This window comes from Amia ocellicauda, chromosome 12 (genome assembly GCF_036373705.1).
Source record: "Amia ocellicauda isolate fAmiCal2 chromosome 12, fAmiCal2.hap1, whole genome shotgun sequence".
NCBI classification, from domain to species: domain Eukaryota; kingdom Metazoa; phylum Chordata; class Actinopteri; order Amiiformes; family Amiidae; genus Amia; species Amia ocellicauda.
In genome coordinates this window covers 37,189,891-37,212,628 of record NC_089861.1, presented here as the reverse complement: position 1 = coordinate 37,212,628, position 22,738 = coordinate 37,189,891, and the positions used below count along the sequence as shown (strand labels likewise).

The window sequence follows — 22,738 nt, the reverse complement described above, 5'->3', positions numbered from 1 at the left end:
AATTGTAGGTGGGTTTTAAGCATGAAACACAATGTATTTTTGCAAACACAAATCTGTGCTTTATTCAGGAACTGACACACAGGACAACAAGTCCACACAAAATAGTGTCCTGGACAATTATTTACAGGCGGCGCTGTCTGCTGCCCTGGCTGCACACTCCACTTCAAGTCCCAAGGACCACTCCCATGAATCCTTACGCCTCACTAACACAGGGCTCCAACCCTCAATGCTGAATCATACAGAGGGCAGGTTAACAGAGAGCGATATATAATACAAAATGCAACTCCCCACTATGAAGATCACACCAGAACAGTATATTAATTTTTGATTAGGTTTAAGACTATGATTCAACTCTCACACCTACAATGTTCTGAGTTTATTTAATTTGAGTTTCTTTGCTTACAAGCTTTAGTGCATAAACAGATTTGTTTTAAATAAGCAAGCAAATGCCCCTATATAAATGATATAGTCATAAGTTTCAAACCCAGTATTTCATAGTGACTTTATGATGGTCAATAATTTTTGTATTTACCAGATATAAACCCACCATTCACTGCAGAGGATGTAGTGTGTAACTTGTTGTTCAGTCAATGTTCCAATTTAATCCAAGCCATACATTTAAATCCCAAATACCAGACACTACTGAATAAGACAGCTTGTGATTGGTAACACAGAAATAGAGAAAATGTGCAATTAATTAATTTCCTGTATAACAGATATTCAATGTCCAGCATTGGGAACCTTTCTGTTGCCACTGTCCTCAGTACTCCGCATGGAATGGATAGTCTTTGTGGTTTATAGCCCTGGAAGAAAAATCATTCCTATAAAGATTACTTGGCTGGATCAGTCAGACTTTCAAAAAGTCAGATCCTCAAAAATTAATTTGATTGGGAAAGAAATTATGGACATTTTGCAATGTGGTGTATGCCCTGCATATTAAACATGTTTGAGCATATTGCTGTAGAGCTTTGTTTTATACTGAACAAAAATATATAGGCAACATGTTTCATGAGCAATTTTGTGTCACAGATACAACAGATGTCTCAAGTGTACAATGGGCTTGCTGACTGCAGGAATGTCCCCCAGAGTTGTTGACAGAGAATTAAATGTTAATTTCTCTACCATAAGCCACCTCCAATGTGGTTTTAGAGAATTTGGCAGTACGGTCCAACTGGCCTCACAACCCTGGACCAGATGAAACCACACCAGCCCAGGACCTCCACTTCCAGCTTCTTCACCTGCAGGATTGTCTGAGAACAGCCACCCTTACAGCTGATGAAACTGGGTTTGCACAACTGAAGAATTTCTGCACAAACTGTCAGAAAACGTCTTGGAGAAGCTCATCTGTGTACTCGTTGTCCTCACCAGGGTTTTGACCTGACTGCAGCTCTGGTGGACATTCCTGCAGTCAGTAGGACTGATTTCATTTCCAACTGCAATAGTTGGGTACATGTTTTTAATTATTAGAGGATGTTTTATAAATGTTATATGAATTTTAGTATCTTCCATTATTTAAACAAATCTTTCCATTCATGTTTTTAATGCAAACCTCTATAATAGCCATAATATAAAATCAAGATAGTTTAGAGATAGACCCTGCTTAACAACTCTCAAGAGTTGTAGGTTTTAAATACATTGTCCCAGCATTTCACAAAATGATCAGAACTTTATAGTGATGTCAAGAGAACCATGCAGAAATATAGTGGTTATGGTGCAGAAACTTTTTACTGCTCAACAGGACATTGTACCAATATTTCTCAGAGTATAAAATTTTCAGTGCCTAAATTTTAATTCACACAATCCGAATGTTGTGACAATTTAGATAAAGTGTCAGATCACTTACCATTTAAAAGCAAAGGCCCTCCAGTTTCTATTGAACTGGAGGATGGTTTTCATGTCATTCTCATCAAGTTGAAAATCAAAGACCTGCTATGACACAATAAGAGATGCACAGCTGTAGTCTTACTAGTAGACCAGCCATGCATGGACATTTATGGGATGCAAGGAGTTATAACTACATGAAGCAAAAGATGGAGCTCTCTCATACTCTACAATGTCAATTACCTTGAAATTCTCCTCAATGTGCTTAGGGGTAGAGGACTTAGGAATGACAATGACATCCCTCTGAACTTGGAAACGGATCAGGACCTTAGAAGACCAACACAGGAGAGTTGGAGCTACACAATGCATCACAATGGATAATAGATAGATTCTTAAACATCTTGATTATGGAGAGGTATACACTCACCTAAAGGATTATTAGGAACACCATACCAATACTGTGTTTGACCCTCTTTCGCCTTCAGAACTGCCTTAATTCTACGTGGCATTGATTCAACAAGGTGCTAAAAGCATTCTTTAGAAATGTTGGCCCATATTGATAGGATAGCATCTTGCAGTTGATGGAGATTCGTGGGATGCACATCCAGGGCACGAAGCTCCCGTTCCACCACATCCCAAAGATGCTCTATTGGGTTGAGATCTGGTGACTGTGGGGGCCAGTTTAGTACAGTGAACTCATTGTCATGTTCAAGAAACCAATTTGAAATGACTCGACCTTTGTGACATGGTGCATTATCCTGCTGGAAGTAGCCATCAGAGGATGGGTACATGGTGGTCATAAAGGGATGGACATGGTCAGAAACAATGCTCAGGTAGGCCGTGGCATTTAAACAATGCCCAGTTGGCACTAAGGGGCCTAAAGTGTGCCAAGAAAACATCCCCCACACCATTACACCACCACCAGCATGCACAGTGGTAACAAGGCATAATGGATCCATGTTCTCATTCTGTTTACGCCAAATTCTGACTCTACCATCTGAATGTCTCAACAGAAATCGAGACTCATCAGACCAGGCAACATTTTTCCAGTCTTCAACTGTCCAATTTTGGTGAGCTTGTGCAAATTGTAGCCTCTTTTTCCTATTTGTAGTGGAGATGAGTGGTACCCGGTGGGGTCTTCTGCTGTTGTAGCCCATCCGCCTCAAGGTTGTACGTGTTGTGGCTTCACAAATGCTTTGCTGCATACCTCGGTTCTAACGAGTGGTTATTTCAGTCAAAGTTGCTCTTCTATCAGCTTGAATCAGTCGGCCCATTCTCCTCTGACCTCTAGCATGAACAAGGCATTTTCGCCCACAGGACTGCCGCATACTGGATGTTTTTCCCTTTTCACACCATTCTTTGTAAACCCTAGAAATGGTTGTACGTGAAAATCCCAGTAACTGAGCAGATTGTGAAACACTCAGACCGCCCCGTCTGGCACCAAAAACCATGCCACGCTCAAAATTGCTTAAATCACCTTTCTTTCCCATTCAGACATTCAGTTTGGAGTTCAGGAGATTGTCTTGACCAGGACCACACCCCTAAATGCATTGAAGCAACTGCCATGTGACTGGTTGGTTAGATAATTGCATTAATGAGAAATTGAACAGGTGTTCCTAATAATCCTTTAGGTGAGTGTATATCGATAAGTATCAGATGCAACCCCAGTTATCTGAAAATGAGAATAATGCCCAAAGGCGACAATGGGAAGTCGCATCAGAATCAGATTTCATGAATAAAGCTGCTGGTAGGCCCTGTGTGCCATAGCTAGTCAACCCTTCCTTTTGCTGGCTTTACCTCAGCACAGAGACGTGCAGTATTTTTTGCTCTTTATGGATGCGTGAGTAATAGCAGCCTTTTTGTATGCAAACCTCGTTTGTCATAGTATTGTTACGTACCTGCTACTTAACTGCTGAACTAGAATTGTTAATATTCTTATTATTCTGTCATTTCATGGCACTCTTTTGACTGAAATGGAAGTCCACGAGCAACCTCTTTGGGTGGTCACCATCCCAGAAGAGGTACCTGCATTGTTGATGCGAGACTGCTTTTCTCCCAGTTGACCTATAAGGTCAACTTTTGGAGATGATCCAGGACTAGTATTGTGTGTGTCACTCAATAAGTGGTCTCAGGGGGACCAGGATGACACCCATGCACTTGGAAAAGCTGCAAGGAGCGAGTGACAAACCGAAAAAGGACACAAATTGAACACGTGCCTTTGAACAGAAAGTGAAGACTTCCTGTGCGATGGAACAATAGAAACGTCAAGATACGCATCCTTTAGATCCACCATAGTGAACCAATTGCATAGTCTGATAGATTGGATGATGGTGCGGTACAGATGCTAGTTCAGGAGTCTCAGATCCAAGATAGGCCGCATTGTCCGCCCCTTCTTGGGCACCAGGAAGTAACTGGAATAAAACCCATCATGCATCAGATGGGTGGGCACCTCACAGAATATGCACTTTTGTAGCAGCTCCGTGATCTCCACCTGGAGGGCCATGCTTCCACACTGCAGGCAGTGTCTAATTTTTATATTTTGTAGCAGCCACGTGTCTTGGGTGTAGAGCTGCCAAATTGAGTGTTGCAATGGGGAGAGCAGGTGGAACACAGACTGCTGGAAGCCTTTAGGGCCTAGGAAACACAGTTGGGAGAACTGCCTATGTCTTGGATGCCCCTGGGCTGAAGCTCCAGGAGGCTGAAGAGCAGATTTGCTTATGCAAATCACATAGAGGGTAAGGTTGCAGAACACACATCCACTTTTTCACCACCACACCACTAGGAGGTGTCATAGGTGAGGGTATATCTGTGCCTTCTGCTGTGACTGCTCCTGAGCTTTGGTCAAGCACAGCCTCAACTGCCAGGCCAAAAGGTGTAGCCAGAGGAGATAGCATATATATAAAAAAAAACAACACATGCTGCAATTTCCTCCCTTCTGGTCTGTGACGGTGACCATGGAGGCCAAGGAGTGTACTATGGCCTGGGCGCCATGCTGCAAGGACTCAACTAAAATGTCAGTTACAGCTCCAGGGTCCTTTTAGGGGTTAGTGTATGGCACAAGCAGGCTGTGGGTGTGCAGCATTCGGTTAGCCTGAAGCTATATTCTTTCGTCAGCAGGCCATGACCTTACAAGCAAGTCCTGGGGTTCTACTGACACCAGAGGGAGAGAGACCAAGGTCAGGATCGACGAGTATGATAGGCCCACCTCTGGCATTCCTCGCCGACTAGCAAACTAGATTCTGCCCTGGTGCGGAGGTTCTGGCTTGTCCCACAGGGCCTGGAGTTCACGGAGGAAGTTGGGTGGGGGAGATGGCTATCAGCACCTTCTGTCCTCAGTGTACAAGCCCTCTGCATCTGGCCTGAAATCACAAGGTGTTGTCTATCCACAGGGAGGGAGTATCCTCGCTCTTTTCTGTAGGTGTTAGGGGAATTGAAGCAGTGGCTCCCATCTCAGGTGGGGCTGTAGGTTGCAAGGGAGGGGGGTCAGAAACAGATGGATCCACTGTCTGGAGATGTAGAAGCCAAGAAGCTGCTCCCATCTGCACCTTCAGAATTTGAAAGCCAGAATGCTTGTTGGGATCTCAAAGCAGAGGAGGGAGAACACTTGTGCATCTGCTGAGTCTGATCACAAGGAGGAGGAGGAGACTGGCCAGAAAATGGCCAGAGAAGGGCTCAAGGAATGCCTCAGCCACATTGCAGATGAATATGACTTGCTTCAGCCCATAGCTCTATACAGGTGATCATGGAGGAAGTGCATTTCGAACAGTAAGCAGATTTTGCAGGAGGAGCAGTACTATAGGGCCTGGTGAGCATGATCTGGTCCCAGACAAACTGTGCAGAAAGTATACAAATCAGCTCGATGCATGGTAAGAGCGCATGCCTCACAGCGATGGAAGGCCTGCTGGGCCATTGTGTGAGCTGACAAGTAATGTTGGGGACACAAACATAAGTATGCTATTTATACAAGAATATGTAATATGTATAACCTTATAAGTTTATATAAATATTATAGGTAATTAAATTATATATTACACCTTCAGGAGGTCTAGTGGAGTCCATGCCTCGACGGGTCAGGGCTGTTTTGGGACCTACACAATATTAGGCCGGTGGTCATAATGTTATGGCTGATCGGTGTAAATACACAGTATATTATATTCTTATATATGCATACTATGATATATAGATGTATATATATATGCACACAGGTGGCAAATTGAGACCTTAAGTGGAGGAAAAAGCACACAACCAACAGCACAGTGTGGGAGAGGCAAAACGTATCAGCCAGTGTGGGCACTAGCAATATGAAGCAAGCCCTACTTCCAGTCCAAGCAGCACACGTGCACTGAATTCAGTGACAGGTGTGGGCCAGTAAAAGGCAGGCTCAAGGTGTAATGAAAGCCCATGGGAGAGGGTGAGGTGATTAATACATCTAATTCAACAGTTAAGTAGCAGGTACTTCACAGAATACAACTGCTAAAATGATTTAAGTTTTAGACAGTGTACAAAGGGAATTTTTGCATACATAAATGCTGCTATTACTCAGGAATCTGTGAAGAGCAAAAGATAATGTGTGCTGAGATGAAGCATGCAAAGGGGGAGTTGTCCAAATACAGCCTCCGTGAAATCTGAGCCGACAACTTCCCATAGTCCCATTTGGGTATTATTCTCGAATTGAAAGAAAGTATTTAGAAATGGCAGTTAAATGTTGTGGAAAGGAGCTTAAAACAATTAATAACATCTAAATATCGATTAAACAACATATAGTAATGTTCACTGAATTCTAGGTATCTTTACCTGAGCAGGGGACTTCTTGTACTTTGCAGCAATAGCTTGGATTTGTGGATGATCCAGCAGAGATGGATCATCTGCCATGGTCCTGTCAAAATACATACGTATTGAACATTTTCAGGACCCCAATTTTATTTACCAAATCTTTTTGGGAAACTATTTATAGGTTAGCATACCACTGCACACCAGGAGACAGCCTGTTTTTATCCTATACATGCCACAATCTAAAAGCCTACATTTTAATTAAGTACACAAGAGGACTAGTTGTCACAAGAGTATAAGGAATCCCAAGATAAGTAGGTTTGGTAGATTGCAAACTTTATTTCCATTGTCCCTACTTGCCTTTAAAGCTATAATAAAAGGGTTTTTAATCCATGTCTGTTTCTCAGTTAAATCACAGATCTGATGACGAATCACATATTCATTATTACTACCCACTAAGGCAGGATTTTCAAAACCGATATTACCCATCTCCACATGGTGAATGAGAGGCCTTGGAGGTTTAATTTTTCCCACAGAATATGCGAGACTCACACCAGTTGCAATGAAAAACCTCAAATTGATCACTAACCCTGGTCTTGCTGGTGATCCAAGGGGACCATAACCTGTCACAGCAATTCCTTTGGAACAACAGTAGTTTATGAGCTTTTCCTGGGTCAAGTACGGATGGCACTCAATCTTAAATGAAAATATACATCAATAATATAATTATTCTTTGCTATTAAATCAACTCAATATTCATCAAGTTTTTAAACTAACATGGATATTAAAGGCTCCTGAATTTAGTTATCCGAGAAAAAATATTATGTAGAAACATTAATGTCGAGATATTCTGGGATTACTTGTACACATCAGAATATTGTATGCCCTTTAGCTGGGAAGGAGGATAAATAAACATTTATGTCCCCACCTGATTATGTACTTTAATATAATTTGGTACACAGTGGGGGGTTGCCACAATGCTAGGCTATTGTTATAGGTGGGGCCTCAGGAAATATACACAGGAACAGTATAAATGTTCCTATTTGGAGCACTGCCACATTAACTAGGCAGAATGTAATGGGGTAAAAAGTTGAATAATGAACACAACTTATTAGTTTAACAGCAAGCGATATAGCAAATACTAAATTGCTTTATTGTGTAACTTAAAGATGTGTGCATTTTATATGCAATGTGAAGCAAGTCAGAACAAACCAGTTCCTGACCACCTTTTGGCATCTTCTAAAAATGCATCTATTCAGACTACACCTGTAATACCTCTGCCATGGACAATATGGCACTAACTTTAAATCACTTTATAAACTGCAACAAACATGGGACCAAGACTTTACATGTTGCATTCATATTTTTGTTGAGTATAGTGCTGGCATTGTTGGAATACTGTAATGTTTTGTGAAATATATTTTGTAACAATTGTAACATGTTACCATGGTTAAGGTAACATTCAAAATTACACTGGACGTGATCCTTGGATCACTTAGTTATTAATGGACACCAAATGAGCATGATGGGTCGAATGGCCTCCTCGTTTGTAAACTTTAGGTTCTTAATGTTTACAAAAATCAGAGTTCAGGGCAAATATGAAAATGACAAATGCATTAATGAATAAATGAACCTACCTGATTAACAGCAGGCTTATACTTTAAGCCAGGCTTATTTAAGATCGCCTCAATCTGTTCATGGTTGAAGTTGGAAACTCCAATGGCCTTTACCTTTTTAGCATTTACCAGCTCCTCCATAGCCTGAAGAAAATCTGCATTTCAGGAATTCATCCACAGACAAGCAATAACATGCAAAACTCATTTTAGGATTCAGAAAAAACAAACAAGCACCACATTTATCTGAATGTGTGAAGTTGTATTTTTGTTGTGTTGGATTTGACAAAACATGATACAAGAAAAATATTGCAGAAACATTACCCACAGTGTCGTTGAAATGGTTCACTCAATGTACCAATGCATTTTTCCCTATTATTGCAGAGAAACATTATTTACATTATTCAAATACATATTCATATATATTTAAGAGCACTCATCGTGTATATGAGCTCGTTACAGATGACATAACATGATGACATCAACAATCAGTACAGTGATAAACCTCCCTCGTCAGGAGACCTGGTCTTTTGGCATAGTGGACTTCTCTCTCTCTACTGGGTGGAGCTGTGAATCATGGTTTGAATCCTGAGTGGATAGCTCCGACCCCCACCAGCTACACATAGCACATTTCTATTATATTGCATACATACACTATATTTGATTACATATGTTAACATCATATTCTTCTCGGTCATTTTTTTACCTCCCAGACATCCAAGAAGTTGGTGTTGGCTGGTATTATCAAACCATTTTCATCCAAAGGGATCAAGTTATCGCCAGCCTGAAACAAAAACCATACAGTTGGCACCAAACAGGTTTGGTGCGGAATGCATTTTGCCTGTACAGTGGCTGTCAAAAGTATTAACCCCCCTTGGACTTTTCCACATTTCATTGTGTTACAACATGATATCAGAATGGATTTAATCAGAAGTTTTTGCCGCTGATCAACACTGAAAATGTCCATAATGTCAAAGTGAAAACTATAATCTGCAAATTGTTCTAAATTAATTACAAATACAGAACAGAAAATACTTGAATGTATAAGTAATCTACCCCTTTGCGATGACATGCCTGATTAAGCTACTGATTAAGCTAAACTACACCAGTCTCTGGGAGGTCCCACAGTTGGTTAGTACAATTCCTAACAAAAACTACATCATGAAGACAAAGGAACATTCAAATCAAATCCGGAATAAGGTTCTTCAATAGCACCAATCAGGGGTAGTATACAAGAATATTTCCCATTTGAATATCCCCCAGAACACAGTAAAGTCCATTATTAAGAAACTGAGAGAATATGGTACAACTGTGAATCTACCTAGATCAGGCTGTCCTCAAAATCTGAGTATCCGGGTGAGAAGGTCACTAGTCAGGGAGGCCACCAAGAGGCCTTTTGCAACTCTTTTAGAGTTACAGTCTTCCATGGCTGAGCTGGGAGACACTGTGCATAGTGCAATAATAGCCCAGGTGCTTCACAAAAGTGGCCTTTATGGGAGTAGTAAAAAAAACTAAAATCTCAGCTAGAGTTTGTCAGAAGGCATGTGGGGGACTGAGACCAAGAAGATGAAGATTCTATGGTCTGATGAGACCAAAATAGAGCTTTTTGACCTCAACATTAAGTGCTACATTTCGCACAAGCCTAACACCACACATAATCCCAAGAACACCATCCCCACCATGAAGCATGGTGGTGGCAGCATCATGCTATGGGGGTGCTTCTCTGCATCAAGGCCTGAAAACCTTGTACAGATAGAGGGCAAAATGGATGCAGCAAAGTACAGAGAAATCCTGGAAGAAAATCTGTTGAAGTCTGCAAGAGACCTGGGAGAAGATACATCTTCCAGCAGGACAACAACCCCAAACATACAGTCAAAGCCACACTGGAGTGGCTAAAATAAAAAGATCCATGTCCTGGAGTGGCCCAGTCAAAGCCCGGACCACAATTAAATTGAGAATATGTGGAAAGATTTGAAAATTGCTGTTCACCAAAGGGCCACGTCCAACTTGATGGAGTTTGAGCAATTTTGCAAAGAGGAACGGGCAAAATTTTCTGTGTCCAGATGTGCAAAGCTGGTAGAGACTTATCCACATAGACTCATGGCTGTAATTGCTGCCAAAGGTGCTTCTACCAAATATTGACTGATGGTGTTGTTTACTTATGCATTCTATTATTTTCAGGTTTGTATTTGTAATTAAGAACAATTTGCAGATTATATTTTTCACTGATATGGACTGATATGGACTGCCGATTAAATACATTCCGATTTCATGTATTAACTGGTGAAAGTGAACGTTGCTCTGGATAAACAAGTCAGCTAAGTAAATCAAAAATATTTACTATTCTTAATTTAACATTTAACCATGCCAATTTACGGTTATCAGTCAGAGCTGGTTTGAACAAAACAAATAATTTTAAAAAGGAGGACATTTGGTATGGGAATTTCTGGGAAGATTATGGGAAGTGCAGAAAGATTACATATATTATGATGGGTGTGCCAGGACAAATGCAATTCATTATTACTGCCAAAAAACAGTCGCATCTGCAACAAAAACATCACCTTGAATCCCATGGGAGTGTGCATCAGAAGGAGATCCAGGTATTCAATCTTTAGGTCACTTATTATCTTAATTAAGTTTTCCTTTACCCTCTCATTTTCATGGTTGTTAGATGAGAGCTGTGAAGGAAGGATTTTTCTTTTAATTTTTTTAATAAATGTGGAAAAAGGGATTTAGTTTTTATTTTCTATGAACTACACTTTATTCCATTCATAAATCAAGATTAAACATTTAATACATATGAATAGTTTGTAAATACAAAGTTTATTTCAGACAGAAAAGCACCAAAATAGTAATCTATACACACACGTGGGTAATTTACATGGGGGATGTAAATATTTAAAGAAGCTTAATCCATCCCCACCAATAATGTGTTTGAGGGGAAAAGAAGATCTGCCAAGATCTGCGCTGCTCCACCAATGGAATCGGTGGAATTCTGCAGATCTGTGCAGAACTGCGGAAATCTGAGCTACAAGAACGGGATCGGATGTTGGTGCGCAGCAAATCAGAAGGAAGAAAGTGTGGGGAGGCGGGACTGAGCACTAGTGGGCCAAGATAGTGTGAGGTGATCATCGGATAGGAAAAACGACATGGGCGTTACTTCTAATATAGCCAACACAGTTATACATTACATTTATTTTTATATTCCCTTATTCCCATATTCCCTTGTTAAATCTCCTTTGCTTGCGAAAGCACGAGTTGACATGAAATGAATGCGCTGGCACCGTTACCGTTAGCTAACATCAAGTTCAAATTCTGGGTTTTTAAATATATACTAGTGTAACGTTAAAAATTGGGGTGCAGTTCCCCTTTGTTATCTTGATTATATTAGCTGTATATATTGTTTTAAAGATGGTAATGCGTGTGTGTATACACACACACACGGATAAGCGGCCGCCATTCTCTCTCTAGCACACAATCAGTGACGTCAGTGCGGCCCCACAGTGCAGAGAGGCTGGGTGTCTGTTTGACACCAACAGCTGCTGGGACTAGCGGCAGTTCATATTGTCACATTAATGAGTTTGAAACGACGCAATAAATCAAGTTAACGGTTTTATTTTAACAAAGTCCAAGTGCACAAAACAACTACTTCCGTTTCAACGTATTCTTATGTACTCTTCCTGTAACCACTGACCTCTTACTAACCACCTCATTTCCTGGTCACGTACTGTTCAAGGCACAGTAAATAATTACAACAATTACATGGCAACCATCTGTGTTACAAACATGCCACACTGTATGGCTTTTGGCTGTACACAACACAGTGGACGCCATCAAAAAAACAAAGATTACCACAACGATGAGGAGGAAGTAAAATTATTCTGCTTCCCAAAAGATCACCAACTTGCCAGACAGTAGGCTGTCAATATGGGTACCGACATCTGACCAATCAAATGTATTGATCGTGTCAGTCAGCTAAAAGGTCCATCAAATTCAGGTTGTGTAGTAAGCCAGTGGTTTTCAAACCAGTCCTGGAGTACCCCCTGCCCTACTGATTTTAGTTCCAACCAAGGTCAATTACTTAATTTAACTGTATATTGCTTTGTTAGTTCAATTAAGGATTCAATTAAGCAATTCAGACCTAGGTTGGAACTAAAACCAGCAGGGCAAGGGGTAGTCCAGGACCGGTTTGAAAACCACTGTAGTAGGCACTTCAATTCAGATGTTTCAATGGGATCTCAAGCAGAATTAACTAAATATCAAAAAAAAAAACTAAAAAGACACTACCTGGTTGCAATAGATGCAGGGATTGCTTTACCAACTGAAAACAGAAGATCTAAATAAGGATATACTTTTCATCCATTTCATTTACATCCTATATAGATCTATAACATGGGGAAAAACACAAACAAAACACCAGCAAAAATTCATGGGGTCAACCAATGATTTCCCATAAAATAAATCTGTATTCTCTCTCTCTGGGCAAACATACATTCCAACTTTGAAGTACTTTATTGGAATGAAAAACAAGTGTTTCCAGTGCTATCATTTAAATATTTATAATTTATTGAAAACAAACTTTGTCTTTGTTGGTGAAACATTAATGCTGAAATGTATGTTACAATGTTTACAATATATTGGTATACCTGTACTGCTGATACAGATTAGTGACAAATTAAAGGAAAACCCTGAATAAATTAGTGGAGGAACATAATGAATGCAGATGCCTCCGAACAGGTGTACTGCATGATACAGCAATTAACATCCTATCATGCTCTGTGTCATGTATGAAAATGCTGAGCAGGCCCAGTTGACCTCGATTTTGGATCAAGATGGCAAGAGGAAAGGATCTAATTGACTTTGAAAGAGGGGACATTATTGGGGCACGAATGGCAGGAGCTTCAGTCACAAAGACTGCTCAACTGGCTAGTGTTTCAATAGGAACAGTGAGTAAAGTTACATCTGCATTTAGATCTATGGTTAAGACATCAGTGAATAGGGTTGGAAATTGTGGTCAGAAGCGCACATTCGATGACTGTGATGGTCATGCATTACTGTGATATGTAAGGAAAAAACAGAAGAGCAACTGTTTCCGAGGTGACAATGTCAATGCAGGACATGATCAGACTGTCAGCAAGAACAGTGTCAAGAACTAAACAGAGAGGAATATTATTGTAAAGTTGCAGTGCATAAACCCCTCATTACCAAGACAAATGCACATTTGTAAGTTCAGTGGTGCAAAAACCATAGGCACTGATCTACAGAGATTTGGAAAAAAAAGTGATATGGTCAGATGAGTCATCCTTCACCATATTCTTGACAAGTGGGTGAGTGCATGTGTGGCGTACACCAAGAGAATGGTATAGGCCGGACTGCTTGACCCCTAAAGTGAGTGGGTCCGGAGGCTCTTATGCTGTGGGGGGCATTTTCCAGTCCACTTGTCCCCTTAGAGGGAAGGGTCATTGTAAATCATTACAAAGCTATTCTGAGTGATCAACTTTATCCTATGGTGAAACATTTCTATGCTTGTGGGAGTGGTCTCTTCCAGGATGACAATACCCCCATCCACAGGGCACAAGGGGTCACTGAATGGTTTGAGGAGTATGAAAATCTGAATCATATGCTTTGTCTTCGCAGTCACCAGATCTCAACCCAATTGAACACCTATGGGAGATTTTGGACTGACGTGATATAGAGCACTGTCCACCACCATCAAAACAAAATAAGGGAATATCATTTGGAAGAATGGTGTTCCATCCCTCCAGTAGAGTTCCAGAGACTCATAGAATCTATGCCATGGCGCATTGAAGCTGTGCTGTTGGCTCGTGGTGGCACAACGTCTTAGAGACACTGGGCCGGATGAAATCATAATTTTGACCCACCCACTAATAGCAAACTACAAACCTGTTCATCATAGCGGTTACATTTAGGATTAGAAGAAAGTGTCACCTTACTGAAAATGAAGCCACAACCGAGTACAATTCTGTGGTTTTCTATTAGCAGGTGGGTCAAAGTTTTGATTTGATCCAGCCCACTATGTTGGTTTTTCCTTTAATTTGTCACATGTGTGTACACACACAATACCACTTTCTTTTCCAATACAGGTACCTCAACCTTGACTATCTGCCGATACCCATCCAATGTTTTTCCAAAATGATCCAAAACTACTAAGCTCTTAATATGCCATAGGTATGGATGCACGATAGCCATCTAAAAAACATCATGCTCAAACTGTGAAACAAATTCCCCATTTCCCTAAAGGAAAAAATACAAAGCCCACAACAACATGACTTATGTAATAATGCTGCAATCCTTTGATTTAGTGGAAAAAAATATATTTAATAAAATATAAATATATAAAATATTTAAGCAGCATTTAAACATTCAAAATGAATACTGAAATATCACTAAAAGTACAAATTCACGGCATTTAGATAACAAAATATATAATTCTAGTATAATACATTGGATTAAAAGATGACAATATAAATAACTCAAACTTCAATATACATCTAAAAATAAAAGCATTTCCAGTAAAAAAAACTTTTCAACTTTTCAAACTTTGTATTGCACTTATGTTGTAAGTCGCCCTGGATAAGGGCGTCTGCCAAGAAATAATAAGAAGAATGTAGAATGTACAGTGGGGGGAAAAAGTATTTGATCCCCTGCTGATTTTGTACGTTTGCCCACTGACAAAGAAATGATCAGTTTATAATGTTAATGGTAGGTGTATTTTAACAGTGAGAGACAGAATAACAACAACAAAATCCAGAAAAATGCATTTCAAAAAAAGTTATCAATCGATTTGCATGTTAATGAGGGAAATAAGTATTTGACCCCTTCGACTTAGTACTTGGTGGCAAAACCCTTGTTGGCAATCACAGAGGTCAGACGTTTCTTGTAGTTGGCCACCAGGTTTGCACACATCTCAGGAGGGATTTTGTCCCACTCCTCTTTGCAGATCCTCTCCAAGTCATTAAGGTTTCGAGGACGACGTTTAGCAACTCGAACCTTCAGCTCCCTCCACAGATTTTCTATGGGATTAAGGTCTGGAGACTGGCTAGGCCACTCCAGGACCTTAATGTGCTTCTTCTTGAGCCACTCCTTTGTTGCCTTGGCTGTGTGTTTTGGGTCATTGTCATGCTGGAATACCCATCCACGACCCATTTTCAATGCCCTGGCTGAGGGAATGAGGTTCTCACCCAAGATTTGACGGTACATGGCCCCGTCCATCGTCCCTTTGATGCAGTGCAGTTGTCCTGTCCCCTTAGCAGAAAAACACCCCCAAAGCATAATGTTTCCACCTCCATGTTTGACGGTGGGGATGGTGTTCTTGGGGTCATTCCTCCTCCTCCAAACACGGCGAGTTCAGTTGATGCCAAAGAGCTCGATTTTGGTCTCATCTGACCACAACACTTTCACCTAGTTCTCCTCTGAATCATTCAGATGTTGGCAAACTTCAGACGGGCCTGTACATGTGCTTTCTTGAACAGGGGGACCTTGCGGGTGTTGCAGGATTTCAGTCCTTCACGGCATAGTGTGTTACCAATTGTTTTCTTGGCGACTATGGTCCCAGCTGCCTTGAGATCATTAACAAGATCCTCCCGTGTAGTTCTGGGCTGATTCCTCACCGTTCTCATGATCATTGAAACTCAATGAGGTGAGATCTTGCATGGAAACCCAGACCGAGGGAGACTGACAGTTATTTTGTGTTTCTTCCATTTGCGAATAATCTCACCAACTGTTGTCACCTTCTCACCAAGCTGCTTGGTGATGGTCTTGTAGCCCATTCCAGCCTTGTGTAGGTCTACAATCTTGTCCCTGACATCCTTGGACAACTCTTCGGTCTTGGCCATGGTGGAGAGTTTGGAATCTGATTGATTGATTGCTTCTGTGGACAGGAGTCTTTTATACAGGTAACGATCCGAGATTAGGAGCACTCCCTTTAAGAGAGTGCTCCTAATCTCAGCTCATTACCTGTATAAAAGACACCTGGGAGCCAGAAATCTTGCCGATTGATAGGGGATCAAATACTTATTTCCCTCATTAACATGCAAATAAATTTATAACTTTTTTGAAATGCGTTTTTCTGGATTTTTTTTGCTGTTATTCTGTCTCTCACTGTTAAAATACACCTACCATTAAAATTATAGACTGATCATTTCTTTGTCAGTGGGCAAACGTACAAAATCAGCAGGGGATCAAATACTTTTTTCCCCTCACTGTAACTCAAATAACTTAATATTAACATAAATAGCATCTCCAGTGTTAGTCCTAAATCATACATTCAAGTTTTCACTTAAGAATAATACAATTTCAAAGTATTTTTAAGGACCTTAAAAGTCATTAAAATGAATGCTGTCATTAAAAGTCATTGTTTATAACCTACAATGTAAAAATGATTCTCTCATCTGCGCTCTGACCAGTGCGCTCTGCAGCAGCAAGTAATCTGTCACCTGCCTTATTAGCTAGTCCCAGGGCTGAGAGAGGTCTTCTGGATTGTCTAGACTCTAGATATTAAGAGTCACGATCTGTGATTGTGTAAAAATAAATAAATCTCTAGGGATGACGACAGACCATAGCAACGCCCTTTCCATTGGTCAATACCATGCCTATGTTCTGCAGTTGCGCAAACGCCAGCAAAGACGCAATGTAAACAAACCGCACATGGTTCTTTTTAGCAGAATCTCAGCTACGCAGGTAAAACAAATGTCTCCATCACAAATCGTTTCCCCATAAATTAATACTTTGTAATTGATGAATACTTATCTAACAACAACTTTGTTAAATAAACATTAGTCTATGTAAAAATACCTTCCTAGTATGGAAATGGCACAATAACAGCAGCAATAAGCAGACCTGTCAACTCACGCATCTCGTGTCAGACTATCCTATTCTCGTTTGTGACAATTTCAAATTAACTATAAAGGTTGTGACTATTTGTTTAAAAAGGAATATTTTGCAATTACAGCTGTAACTGTCCGTCCAATAGGCTTTTCCTTCTCGATTGTAATTTATTTTTCATTCAATAGCCTAATAGTTTAGCAATGTAAACTGCAACGAAAATGCCTTAACATTAGCGTCCTTGTGGCAATATTTCGGTCATAACAGCGAAATACAAAATGTATTAGACTATGTAACGAATTTATAATTATTTACTTTACTTTATTTACTTATCCACGTTTCCAAACCACAATCAACATATACACTCAGACTGCCGGTCTACGTTCAGAAACATACCTGTGCGTTCGAGTTCCAGTGAATAAAAAATAAATAACAATAGCTGGCTGTGTATATTTAGCTTAATAATATTTGTTGGTTGCTCCTCTTTCCTTTTCCGTCATTGCTAGTTTCACAGAAGGGTGTTTGGCTTTTTGGTGGGTTAACATACCAGCTGTAGATTTGTGGTAGTTTAATTGCACTGCACATATTATACACTTAACAGTGTTTTAATATACTTTGTCGGAGTATTTCCACGCAGAACGTCTCTGTGAGGAAACCATTGTTCGCGTTCTTGCAGCGCAGATTTGCATCGATTGTGCGTATATGGATTTTCAGTGCATCTATTATAAATCCCAGAACACTTTGATCCATGTGATTAAAAACTCAGTAATTATGATTATGAAAATTCATTACAAGTCTTTTTTTTTTTTTTTTTTTTAACCCACATCCTTAACCTACAAGAAGCTTTGCACTCCGCCGTCTGTAGCCTACATGGCAGGGCCTGGAATAAAATCAAGTTAAATAATAGCGACAGTTAAGGTGGGGAAATACACTTTTTATGACTACAAACCGATGGTTCATTCGTAAAAATGGGATGATGGAGCCATCGAACGTGCATAAAATGTTTTTTTGTTTTTTTTAATGATTTTCGTGACTTTTCTGATTTCCCACAATGACTCTCAGCAAAGCTGCTCCAGAGTTATCACCCCGGCGACGTCACGGCATATTTTTCGATCTCTGATTTCTGGTACGTAGCGTCAGATTACCCGGTTACTAGGTCCAAATATTAAAAAAATGTTGTGGTTTGGGCTCTGGACTCATAACTGGTAGGTTGTGGTTTCAAATCCTCGGTGGGGCGGTGCTGTTGTACTCTTGAGCAAGGTACTTCACTTAGATCGCTCCAGTAAAATGCCCAGCTGTATAAATGGGTACAAATGTAAGTCCTGGATAAGAGCGTCGGCTAAATGACAAATGTAATGTAAATTAATTTGTTACCGTTTCGAGTGATAGCCCTTCTTCATCTGCACTCTTAAAAGTAATGTGTTGCAATTCTACACACACACAAAGTTAATAACATGTTGTGTTGTTTTCTACACAATAAGTGCAGGGTACTGTCTTTCTTCTAACACAATCGAACGGTGTTATTTATTTTTAACCACAATCCTCTGCGAAATGCGTCTCAACCAACCGCCTTCCTCACGCCCTTCGCTCCAGGACAGCGGTGAGGGTTTGAGCCGTCTACACAACCTGTTAGTTGGCCACGAAATTACGAGAGGTGAGTAATATTAAATGTATTTTAATCCTTAGTTTGTGTTCGGTTTGACTTAATTTTATAATTGTAAGAAAAGTAATTGATTATCGTATTAGTACGGAAGAGCCATGGGGCCATGTGAAACAGAACCCCTCCGAAATTCGACTCGAAATTTAAACTTGTAATCTCTCAAATTCGGGTCTCCAAGAGATATTCTCGTTTCGTTTTTTCTTGAGCATGGCACAGGGCTCTTCCGTATTAGATACAATGTTTAGATTATTTATTTATTTTTTAAGGATGCTATGTTACGTTGGCGATTCGATTTTTCAAGAAGGGTAGCTTATAGTAGTAGTATAGTAATATACCCACTATAAAATAATATTAAAAAGTCCAATATGCCGGTAATGTAATACGGTGTCGATTCTGAAGTCTTGCGAAGACGTCCAGTGACGCGGCAGTCAATACAATGTGTTTTTGTTTTGTGTCTCAGGGGAATTTTAATTTATATAGGTGAGGTTTAAATAATACTTAATAGTTTAATCAAACATAGTAACGGATACATTATCTGTTACTTCACTTTCGACCTGTCCATAGGCCTGCTGTGGTACTAGAGACGTCGAGTATCCCTCCCCTCCACACGGGACTGCAGAGCCGCTGAAGCGCATTGAGCCTCGTCGGGTCTCGGTGTCCTCTGAGCAGCGCAGCCCAGCAGCGGCATCGACGCCACTAACCACAAGATATCACTGCACTGGAGTCTGCATGTGCTTTATTTTGGATGTAACTACCCTCAAAATTAAAGATGAAAGTCTACACTTAAAGAACATGGTTTCCTTTAAAATCCATTGTGGTGGTGTACAGAGCCAAAGTGACGACAATTGTGTCACTGTCCAAATATTTATGGACCTAACTATACACACACACACACACACACACACACACACCTCTTGATTAAGTTGAGTGAATGGCATTAATCTTTAGAGGCATTTTAAATGTAACATTTACATGTCTTGTAACGTTATAGCCTGCGGTTTATGTGCTCCGAAAAGATCACCCAAGATGCAGCTGGTCCCAAAACAAGAGCAAAAACGAAATCAGTCAACACTTCCATGTAATTATGACTGTACCTTACTGACAAGGAAAAGGTCCTCTCTTTTCACAATCCCTTCCTTGATCTTCTCCTGTATGGCATCTCCTACTTCACTCTCATTCTGATATGCATGGGCGCAATCAATGTGGCGGTAACCAATTTCTAATGCTGCCTCAACCGCTTCAGCTACTTTCCCGGGCGAAGACTGGCAATTACAAGAAATGAGGAGGATTAGAAATAACAGTTTTATCCGACAAATCATGATTAACTTTAGGACATTACAGTGGTTAATGCCATTGCCCTCGTACCTCTTTAGGGTAATTGACAGGCGTCTTGTGCCATTGTCACATAGGTTCGTTCAAAAACAGTTGTTATGGAAAATGTGTTGATTCTTCACAGCTGTGAACAACCTCACAGACAATGTCCTATTCCAATGTCACACACCAGAAATTTAGCTCACCTCAGTGTGCATTCAGTAGATAGGTACAAAGAATTAGAAAATAAATGCAATATGTGCTAGCTTATATTGTATCATGTAATTAGATAACAATTATTTAATTTTGTACTTTTGGCTCATGTGTAGCAGAATATCTTATTGTATTTATTTTGTAATGTTTGATTTATAATTGTTCTTGTGACAACTTGCTCACTGAAGTGCACACTATATAACATCAGTAAAATGTCAAAGGCAGTATACACTTATTGCTTTTACATTAATAGTACTCATGTTTATTTTGGTTCCACTTATGCCCCCTTCCCATTAGGGTTTAACTATGACTGCACATCTTGTCTGCACTTATTAGCAATTCCAATCTAGGATTTAGGATTTATGTTGGATTAACTATTTGCCTATGCACTTGCATAATTCTGAACTTGTAATTTTATTATGTTTAGATCTTCACTGTATTATTGCACTTTTGTAATGCTCTAAGATTTTGTAAATCACCGTGGCTAAGGTCATCTGCCAAGAAAACATTCTAGGGGGTGTGATTTGCATGTTATGCAAATACTTCAGACCTCATTTTACATCATGAATTTGAGGACTGAATGGTACATTTTAGTTTCTAGCAAAGGCATCACAATCTAAAAGTTGGACAATACATTATTTCTATCAGTTACCAATAGACTTGAAAACAAAGACAAAATACAATAATCCACCCATCCAGTAAGAGATCAGTGAACGAGAGTTTACGCACACGCACACAAAATCCTATCCTTTGGCATGTAGGATGAAACTATCAAACTGATGAAACTGAAACTGCCTATCAAACCTACGAACTCCACACATGTAGATCATGTTGTGATCACATGGGGTGCCAAATTAATGGAGGGAACAAAACTCAAGATGGTAACAATAAAACTTCAAAGTTTTTCAAATAAACAACGCATTTTTTTCACCTTACCCTCGATGTCCCAAGACCCAAAATTGGCATTTTAGCTCCGGTATTTAGGATTACAACAGTTTGCATGATAAATACAGTTTACGAATACAAGGCGCGTGAACGCAGCGGTCCAAAAATAAATAATACAAAAAAGCCCAGCCTGCATACAGACTGAGAGTCAGAGCTCTGCGTCTTAATATACGTTAGCAATGAACAGCAAGGCGTGTCACTTAATTAAGACCAGTAATTAATGCGATTGGTAAATTGAACTAGGCCTATACAGGAACATATTTTAAACAAACTCGCTCTCAATATGCATCGTAGTTCCAGAGACCTACGAAATAAAACGAACATTGCAAATATCACCATTTAACGACTGTCAGAACTGAACTGGCAGACTTTTTCATTTGTAAGGTTTATTGAACTGAATGTCAAATAACGGGGCTTGTGGATTGTTATCGAGCTAGCTATTAAAGACTAATGAGAGGAGAGGAGAGGGGCCGAACACCGAGAACCGAGTGGGTGTTTGTCAGGAAGCAGCCGGGAACGAGGCTGGATTCTGTTCGAATGGAGACTGCTCGAGGACAAGCTGCTTCTGTCGGTCGGTGATTGATTTGTGTTTTCTTTAGAATCGGCACCTTGTGCCTGGTTCACTTTCTATACAATTGTGATACGGCAAATTAAAACTAATCCTATGCCCTCTCTGAATGTGTATTAGCGATTGGTGCCTGTTCTATTGAAGACTACTGGTAAAATAAGTCCAGTTCTCTTCTATTCTTTGTGAATATATATGAATAACTTGTGCCCGGTTTAATGTACATAATACTGAAATATAGCCCTACTGTAATGACATGAGGTTTTGACACTGATTGATACAATTGCGATTCTACACACATTCTCACGAGGTATAATTACCCTAGTAACACAACGTTTCTGCAACATTTAACAATTTTAAGGATGGTTGGTGACAAAGCAACAATGTGACAACGTTAGATGTTACTTGGTCCAAAATTAACGTTGTGGCAACAGTGCTGAAACCACACTTGATAACGTTGTAGCAATGTTAAATGTCAATTGATAGACAACATTGTGTAGGTTATGCGATTTTGTTGTGTGTGTTAACACACAAGTATATTACAGTTCGCAAACGTGAGCGTGTGTTTTTTTTTTCCTCAATGGGAGAACAAAACTGCGCGATAATATGACTCTCTCCGATGATTATAACTCACTATTAAATAAATCGTACATCAATATACTGAATGTTAGTGCAAATAAAATTACTGATGAATAATATGTCATACACGAGTTTAGTGATGGAGAATTACCAGCATTCCTAGACTACAATGACCCAGTAAATAATTAAGTATATTTGACCTTTTAGTCAAGCATGATGCTAAGTGCAAATCTCTTTAGGGTGGTAAAAAATGATTAATCTGAGATGTTTCTGTAAATGTTTAGGTTGCACGAGATGACTGATGTGCCTACAAAACAAGAGGATAAAATACTATCTACTTTGAACCAAATGAAGTCATAGAGGTGCTGCCGTTTATAATTAATGTATAATAGTATCAGTTGCAAACATAATTGAATA

At 39.8% G+C, this 22,738-nt stretch overlaps 1 protein-coding gene across 4 annotated transcripts; it reads right to left on the bottom strand.

Annotated features, from left to right (window-relative positions):
- Positions 1-363: 363 nt before the first annotated feature.
- Positions 364-21,302, bottom strand: LOC136765021 (aldo-keto reductase family 1 member B1). Of its 4 annotated transcripts, none has more exons than XM_066719484.1 (10): positions 21,169-21,302; positions 19,803-19,970; positions 10,766-10,882; positions 8,911-8,988; positions 8,229-8,351; positions 7,181-7,287; positions 6,616-6,697; positions 2,065-2,148; positions 1,844-1,929; positions 566-803 (listed from the first exon to the last, which is right to left on the bottom strand). In XM_066719484.1, the coding sequence occupies exons 1-10, from the start codon at positions 21,232-21,234 to the stop codon at positions 761-763; spliced, it is 954 nt and encodes a 317-aa protein (XP_066575581.1). In that variant the 5' UTR covers positions 21,235-21,302; the 3' UTR covers positions 566-760. The 4 variants fall into 4 exon arrangements, with proteins under 4 accessions (XP_066575580.1, XP_066575583.1, XP_066575581.1 ...); XM_066719485.1 differs by having other exon boundaries at positions 1,844-1,926; XM_066719483.1 differs by lacking the exon at positions 1,844-1,929 and having other exon boundaries at positions 364-803.
- Between the last annotated feature and the right edge of the window lie 1,436 nt (positions 21,303-22,738).